At 38.6% G+C, this 8,806-nt stretch overlaps 2 protein-coding genes across 2 annotated transcripts; both read right to left on the bottom strand.

The window, feature by feature from the left end:
• Positions 1–307: 307 nt before the first annotated feature.
• Positions 308–2,557, bottom strand: LOC138042542 (uncharacterized). Its single transcript, XM_068888468.1, has one exon. The coding sequence runs from the start codon at positions 1,936–1,938 to the stop codon at positions 820–822; it is 1,119 nt and encodes a 372-aa protein (XP_068744569.1). The 5' UTR covers positions 1,939–2,557; the 3' UTR covers positions 308–819.
• A 1,407-nt stretch (positions 2,558–3,964) lies between these two features.
• On the bottom strand, positions 3,965–7,412 carry LOC138042543 (universal stress protein YxiE-like). The gene is made up of 5 exons (XM_068888469.1): positions 7,327–7,412; positions 7,128–7,219; positions 5,345–5,428; positions 4,797–4,897; positions 3,965–4,347 (listed from the first exon to the last, which is right to left on the bottom strand). Exons 2-5 carry the CDS (start codon positions 7,201–7,203, stop codon positions 4,150–4,152), a joined length of 459 nt encoding a protein of 152 aa, XP_068744570.1. The 5' UTR covers positions 7,204–7,219; positions 7,327–7,412; the 3' UTR covers positions 3,965–4,149.
• Between the last annotated feature and the right edge of the window lie 1,394 nt (positions 7,413–8,806).

Genomic DNA, 8,806 nt, shown 5'->3' with positions numbered 1-8,806 from the left:
GCCCGAGGGGTACTATTTTACAACGATTAGAGTGTAACTTTTAAGTGCTTCGTAATTCATTTGAGCGTCAGCCCTACTTATGGAAATGAACCCACACAAGGACAGCGAAAACGTCTGACCATTATTTTTTCCATTCCCATAATTCAAGAAAATACACTGAGAATGTTGATATACAGGCGTTTTTCTTTCCCTGAAAAATTTTTTTCCCGAAATTTAAATTGCCTGATGCTTTGTAGTTTTCGTGCTCTAAACGATTCTCATGTCATTTACAATTTAATATTATAACTCAGATTAAAATAACGGCCAGTAGTTTTGTCTTATTTAATGGAACTGGTTCTAAAAAAATAATTTGACTGTGTCATAAGACGTTAATTACTGAATAACCATTACAACTGGGTCATAAGACTTGCGGAGGCGGCTACACAAAATTACTCCTTGTTCAAAAAGATGTTTATAATAAGAATTTGAAAACGATTTCTTACCAACCTATTACATTTTTACAAATTCAAGCAAAATACCTCTAACATTTTTTACAACGGTTACCATGAATGTAGTATGTTTTGCCTTACAAAATTGCATTTAACAAGTAGTTATGCAAATTTTTCAGTTTTGAGTGCAAAATACATTGGTTTGTGTGGTGACATCTGCTCAAACAAAGTCAGATTAACATACATTTTTATACGAAATTTTGCCAGCTCGAAAATCATTTTTAGGGACTTTATGGACAAAAAATGATCAACATTTATCTACTTCTTTTCAGTCCACATTTTTTATATTATTCTCTAGGTTTTAATAGGCCCAACTCTTACTATCTAATGCCTAAGGAAATTTAAAACGGGAAGCAGATTTTGAATTTTCGTGTGTAATTCTATTCTCCCTCCGCGACCATCGGTTGTAGTCACTCTTTTCGTAAGCTACTGCTTCCAGCGCTAAATGCACTTGTCCAGTTTTCCTGTTTACGACTGTAGGAAGCCTAACTATGGGTAACAAGCCACGTTCATCCTTCTTGTGATTTTTCGAAACATTAACATTTAACGAAACAAGAAATTTCTGATTTTTTTGTTGGTGATCTGGATTATTCTCATCCTTAGTTTCTTCATCCGAATTGCCTTTCCCCCTCGCTTTCCCGTGAATTTGTGGCAAAGACTTATCGCTGCTAGGCTTTGGTTGATCATTCACTTTGGAATAAAATAGTCTCTTTAGGTGATGCTTTCCTAAGCTTTCAGCTTTTCTCCTAAAAATTACTACGCTATGAAGAGATTTGGAACTAGCAGAGTTCGCAGAGTCATCGCCCTCTTCACGAACAGTTAAAATTGTGGAATTGTCTTTTGCCTTTTCTTTTTGAAGCAAGTTAGTGCTAGGCGTATCACAAGGTGGCAAGGTCTTCTTTCGGCCCAAGCGTTCTGTTGAGTGAACAAAGTTCTCGTGAGCTTCATGGATTTCTCGTCTTGATTTTCTCGGGTCAAGGATAATGCCATTCTCAGTAAATTCACCAACTGCGATGGAGCAGATTGAGGCTAAACCAAAATTTTTTTTATCATCTTGGTTCTGTATTTGTCGCAGGATATTAACTCCTGGCTTGTTTTGCCTCACTGACAGCTTATTTAAATACTCCTTTCCCGCGAAAGCACCTGCATATGGAAACCGTGTCTCGTGGTCTCTTTTCAAGTTCACTGCATCAACGCGGACTGATCCATTTAAATCTACGATTTTTAACTTCTTTCCCGGCTGTGCCTCAGCAATCTCTTTCCAATTGAAGTCAATCTCTTTGCTACGCGAAATCGTTAGCCTTTTTTCCGGCAAGAAAGCCTTGTTGTTAATTTCCAGTCCGTTTCTGTGAGTAGCTGGTTCGTTATGTAAACCATTCCCAGCGATGACATACATGCTTGCTTTCCCGAACTGCGCAACCTTTTCAACACCATAGTTTTCTTTATTCATTTAGTACCAAAATGATAAGCGGCAATGAGACACAATATCCACGTACTGAATCTAACCGCGTCGTCTTGATTGAGAACGAAGGGCACGATTGATACAAGTCGTGTAATTTTGTGCCCGCCTGGTTGTAGACATGCAGTTAGCTTCAATTCCAGTGGTTCATCGCTTGGCCTTTAGCGCACAAAATATTTTGTTATTTATGTGGCCTTTGTTAGGTGAATTAAAGTAATTAAAAGTCCCTCGTTTTATCTCGATAAAGAATGCAAGAAATGACAGATGTCATATCCACGACGTCATTATGTCTTGATTTCGTCTAATTCAGGCTACTTTTTCAGCGTCCTCGAACTCTTAAAAGCATCCATCTCAACAAGTGAATATTCCCTTGCGCTGTGATAATTTGTTCACGCAGGTTTAAAGCACGTAGCAACTAAACGTAAGTTATTAGCATTTAATCCTGTTTCTTTTGATAAAAGATTCTTTAAGCGTCTTTTGTCTAAGCACAATAAAAGATCAAAGCCTACTATATTTCGCAAAGAATTTTAGGCTCTTTATTGTAAGTGCAGAAAATGTGCACATGAATTAGTTTTTTCACTGCCGGATTCATGTATTGATTATGTAACAACAGGCATTTTGGAGGGAGGACCTGTGTCATTAAGTGGTTTTTTATTTCGTTGTTAATCAACCTAAAACTAATTTCTTTTTTTTCACGATAGGTCCACGGAACCAAGCACAGTTTAATTCTCAGTCAAAAGTATTTGTTGTTGGAAAATCGCGATGCCAGTTTTTCGAAGGATCTTAGTTATTAATTTTCACGTGACTTAACTGATCCTCCTGTTCCAGCCAGGTATTTTTCCGCCTCATTTTCAAAACGACTTCCCTTGCCTCATTGTCAGGGCTGAATTTTCAGGCTTTGTAACGAGACGCCTTTAATCAGGTATTCAGTATTTTTTGAAAGTACGCTCTTAATATTAATGGGGGAGACTCTTAACTACAAAGCTGTTGCTATGTAAAACTTTTACCCGTCATGTCTTTGATGTCTGAATAGCAAAGAACAATCCCTTTGGACACGGATGTTCTATAGAAGGTCTCTTGTACTTTTTCGAACGACAGCCATATTTGGCAAGTCACATGACCACGGCAGAAAGAGCGCTAAAACTCACATTATTAACCTTTTACAATAATGAATACAATACCAATGTTCGGAGAGCATTGTTTGGCACGTCTTGACGTAAGGGTTTGTTGAAACTTTGCTTATGACGAAATTACCCTGCTTTGAACGAGTTTTTAACACACTATGTTTGAGTGCGTTTGTGTTGAGAGATAAAACAGAAAATCGATACATGGGATTATAGAGAATGTTTTGATCTTTCCTCTTCGCTCAAAAAACATCACCGAAGAAGTTGCTCCATCGAGTTTTAGGCTTTTTTCGTTCTTTTTGACCGTTTGGGACTGGTAACTATCAGCGCATGCGTCGTGATTTTTTTTGCTGAAGAAGCCAGTACTGCCTTTTTCTTGTGGCTGGGCATACTTTTAACCCGATTAGCCCATAGCTTAGCCCACAAACCTCAAGAAAACGAAACGTTGTTAGAACAGACACAATTTTTTCACAATTTTATATTTCCCGCCATTTTGGCGGCAGTCCGACCGGCAACGTAAGCGTCCTTAGCAACAGGTTTGTAGTTAAGAGTCTCCCCCGTTAAAGCTGGTTTCATAGCGGACAGTGACGCAAGCATAACAAGTGAAATCCGGGACTGAAAAGCCAGATAAGAAAAAGTAATCGTTTGACTTTTTGTTTCTATTTTTCTCCGAACCTTCTTTGTCGACTCAGATTCAGTGGAAATCACTGCGCCTGCGTATTCACTTTTCTTTTCAGATCATTTGTAAACATCATCATGCTTATCGTTTTGTCTATGCACATGCCAGCCAAATCAGTTATTACTGAACCACATTTAATACCTACGAGAGCAGGATGAACTTCCTGTGAACGAATAATTCTTTTTGCTATAAGGCAGTAAAAAGTCATGCAGTGTAGCAGAACAGCACAATAACTTTATTTATTTGCACCGGTAAATTTGTCAAAGGGGAGTCGGTCACACTGGATTGAATTATCATTGGATAAAGTATTTGCAAAGCGGCTTTTTTCTTGGTTCCGGCCTTCAAGGCGTATCTTAAATGTTCGTCAAGTGAAGAGAAATACATCCCAAATGGTTTCTTTCACTGGTGACCAGGTACAAAGATGACAGGGATGTGGCTATGTTTGATGACGTAGTCACTGACCCCACCGAGCAATGTGCGTCTCAGCGTTGAAAGCTGGCGGCCTCCCATCACAATAAAATTGACATTTTCTTCATGGGATACTCTGTGAATAGTCTCACCTGCCTTTCCAAATTCAAGTCGTATTTTTGCCTTCAGCTGAAAGAAAGCGTTCGATGTATTGTACAATGAGAGAAAGAAAACGAAAATTGATATTGCAGGAAGAAAGAAGAGGCTTGGTGCAGTGGTGACAGCACTAGTCTGCTATCGATCAGCGTACGTCAGTGTCCCGAGTTTGATTCTCGAGCTGGACGACACATGTGATTTTATGTTTTTTTTATTTTTCTGAGAGGTTTTTCCTCGTATTCTTTGTTTTTCCTCCCTCATCAAAAGCCAGCATTTAACTTGATCTGAGGCTATAATTTGATTTTACATCATTTGAAGTCGCCTCCCCAAGGAGGAAAAAAGAAGAACGTTTGTGTGATTCACTATATAACCTTGAGACTTAAATAAACATGTTACACGAGAAGTCGTAAAAAGGGATAATGGCCTCCGGCAATCACATTAGAACAATTCACATTTTAGGATGTCTTGTTTGTATTCCTCACCTTTTTGGTATCGCATTTTTCCTTGTACTTCTCAATAACTTGATCCTTTTTCTTCTCGTGATCTCGTGTTGTTTGCTTCCATTCCTCTGAGTGCTGAGCATCTGAAAGTTATGTTTTAAATAAGACGCGGATATTCCCAAAATCAAGTTTGCACAAATTAATCGTGCGCTTTTAGGATAGCTAACCCTGCGCTACCATCTCATATCCGAAGCGCGCTCGTGGAATAATAATATTGTTAAATAAACAAATTGGCTTCGAGAGTCTAAAGAACTTGTTTAACTTAGTCATCTCCCCCACTTTAAAGCCTTTTGCTTTCTACAGCAAATATTCACTATTAAAAAAAACTCATGAATTGTAGGGTTGCGATTAAAATGTCGAATTTTTAAAGCAACATTCGTCAAAGCGTATCTGGTGTATCGAGCTCAAATTCTAGAATTCTCAATATTAAGAGCTGGTCTCTTGGCTGATACATCAGAAAATGATGGGAATATGATGCTAATAAGACGAAAATTGAACAGAAAAATCATCCTCTAAGAATTTGGACTTACGTAGCAAAGGTGGCGGATCCAACTTCTCATGGCAATAGAGAACAATCACTGAGTTTTCATCTTTATGGATATGATTCAAGTACCCTGAAGGAAAAATAATTTGTCCAAAGACAATGAACCGCAATCTCGTTTCAAAATCAGTTTTGATTTTGAAAAAAATAGCTCTACTTTAAATATGCCAACATAGCATTTACGTATCGGCTGGGGTAAATAGCCTGGGAAGGGCCAAGGAGTATGAGCACACCCAAAAGAGAAGAGAATTTGCACTTTGGCACGCTTTCAAAAGGAGAAGCACGTACTGCTGACACTAGTGGCAGGCAGGCGCAAATGAACGATAAGGTTTGAGATCGTTAAGCAAAAAGGAGGGTGTTGTAATTATTTTACTTCATTTCGCTGGGTATGCAGGTGTAGCTATCGCACTCGATGCTTGGATCGCATTGCTACTTAGCCGCCAAAGGCTGTGCAAAAAACCAGTTGAAACAAATTCTCTTGCTCAGCCTTCAACGGCCAAAAAAGCCAGGTGCCTAGATCAGTATATGAGTCATCTGTACTTTAATTAATCATTCAGAGATATGACCGCAAGACATATTAATTACCATAAACACGAAATGAAAGACAGTGACAGCACATTTTGGTCTCATTTCTATCCGATGCCTCATTTTTAATAAGATTCCTAAGAGGACCAAAAAGGGCTAGAAAATCTCTCGAGTGTATGAACAGAAAACGATAATTTTCTCGTTCTCTGGGAATGAAAGAATCATGAAAATCAGAGCTCTCGTTTATTTGGAGTCCATCAGATCACCCGCAACTTCGGCAAGCTTCCCAAAACCTGAGATAAAGAATTGCCTGGTGAGAAAAAAAATTGGTTACAACTTAAAGTCTCACTAACTTAGCGGTTGCTAAAAATCCAAGCGATCTTCTCGATACGAAAAAGTGTATATTAAAAAGGCTATTGTAAAAAGTGTGTAACAAAACAGTCGGCGTCATTAATTAAATAGCTGAGGAACAGTGAGGATATAAACGAAATTGACACATGAAGCGCCGAATTTACCATTAAAAAAAACATCGTTTGACTGACAGCAAACTGAAGAAAGGTGCAACAAAGTGTCTCAAAGTTTTATGAAACTGAAAAAGCACGAAATAGATTGGAAAAATTATGCGGGAAAAAACACCTTTTTCTTGCGAAACGAGAAATGATCAGTTTAGAACCATAAACTAAGAAAATATTCATTACATGCAATCTTGCGCGTTCATCAAGATAGAGCGAAAAAGAAGTCGACAAATCCCCATATTTTCTTTAAAATGTGTAAAAAGTGAACTAGAAACAAATGATACTTTGTTCCGCTAGGATAAGAAATTTGAGACGAAACATCCGTAATGGGAAATAATAGATCAAAATTTGAATCCCCTTCTAAGAGTGTTGGTAGACTTTGAGCCATCATGGCTGGCAAACTGCAATGTAGGTCAGTATGTTTTGACCATTCTCTCTCAACCGAAGGATGAACCAGGATGGTTTAAATTGCATGACAAATTGGTACTTTTAAAAATTTATGCTAATGAAAGTCCCGCTCCACGTTCGCTTTATACGCTGTGTATAATACAAGCTTTATGTCTTTTCTTAGTTTTATCATGCTCACCCTAAAACAAGAACTAAAGCGCTCAAGGCAAAAGCCGGCTGAAAGCGAACGCTAAACTAGTCTTAGAAAAGGAAAAGACTTTGGATTCAGAAATACCAAACTTCAACTACAGTATCGCAAAAATTCAACTCGATATTTATACTCACAATCAAAAGCTCTCTCGCTGTGTTCACATTCATCAACTGCAATCAACAGAAGTTCAGTGTTGTTCACTTGTGCCATCGTGAGCACTGTCCTTCTTTCTCGCAAAAAGCAGAAGATTAATTAAATGATTTTTTCACGCCTGCGTCAAACGAATTCCTGATACGCTGTATATACAGGTGCAAGCTGCTGAATATCGATTACCTTGAGTTACTCCTGTCGAGTCAGTAGATTATCTTTTACTAGCATACTGATTGTGTGCTTCCTTTCCCGAAAATTTGATCGTCGTTATTAAGAGTCTTATTCTAGTTCCGCCGCGTAATGAGACTAATGACACAGAAGTGGTCAAAGTTTTCATAGATTTATTTCGCACAAACTTTTCCACGAAAAAGCTTGTTTTCCCAGGCACCGGGAATAAACTGATCTACACTCGGCAGACGACATCATTGCTCTTAGCAAATTTATGGTCGAAAATCCCGTTTAGGTATCAGACGACTAGTTAAAATATATGTTAACTAACAACTCGCCCGGTGCTTAAATTCTGAACATTGGCTGTCAATTTAACTGACTGATGATAAAAAAGAGGACAATTTACACCGATTCTTCGATAGGCCATCCAGAGCCCATGGAGTTTCTGTGGCTAAAGCAGTGAACCACAGCTAATTAATTCCAATTCAACCGTCTATTTACTAGTTCGAATTCTTCTTAAGACCATAAATTCTTTATACAACCCTAACAATGTGAAAATCGCCGTCATTTGCTTTTTATTACTCGGGCGTATTTACTACTGACGCAATATTTAGAAAATTCATAATTTGTATCGATCTTTCGTTGACTTCAATATGAACATGACATCAGGTGCACTACAGTAGAAATACGAAAGTATGAACGAAAACAGAAAAATTCGTTGCCATCAATATACTGTTTTTTTCGTTTACCATATCTTTCTATTTTATTTTGCACTTCACACTAAACTGATATCTGTTCCTCTGACCAAAATGTTAAAAGGATCATTTTTTTTAGACGTGAAACTGAAGATGACTTTTTGAAAGCGTTTCTTCAAGATGACTTATGCGAAGCGAAAACAAAGCTTACAATTAGGCCCTGTCTATATGGTCTCGGGTACCTGAGACATCCCTCCCGCCGAGTAACCCTGGGCAAGATGTATATCTTCCCACTCATTTGATTATCAACCGTTTACATGAGGTGGGCGAGACAACTCGGGGAGACGAGTTGTCTCGCCTCGGCAGGTAGCTCGGGTAACAGTTTGGTTCGACGACAATACCCGAGATGAGACAGCAAAAGCCTAAATGCGCACGCATATAATAAAAATCAAAGAAGCAACAATTTGGGGGCTTGTACATGTTGCCAGCGTTTGATTTCGAATGAAAAGGTTTTTCCCGCCAAATTCTCACCGCAGTCAACGGAAACTCTCGCACTTTCTGAACGGGAAAACGCAACTATACGAACTAGAAAAAAAGAAGGGCAAATTATGATCCGTATTTTTTGAAGATGCGTCTTAAAATATACGTATAATTAAGGGGGGGTGGGGGGGGTGGGGGATGGGGTGGGGGGGGCACTACATGAGCCGGGCTGGTCAGGTTTGCAAGGGATGTCTTTCAGCCCGGTGAGCCAGCCCGGCTTAAACTAAATTTAGAAGATGTTATGTGAAAAAAAAGATAAC

The sequence above is a fragment of the Montipora capricornis genome, chromosome 3 (assembly GCF_036669925.1).
Source record: "Montipora capricornis isolate CH-2021 chromosome 3, ASM3666992v2, whole genome shotgun sequence".
NCBI classification, from domain to species: domain Eukaryota; kingdom Metazoa; phylum Cnidaria; class Anthozoa; order Scleractinia; family Acroporidae; genus Montipora; species Montipora capricornis.
This window is presented reverse-complemented; position numbering and strand designations above follow the sequence as displayed.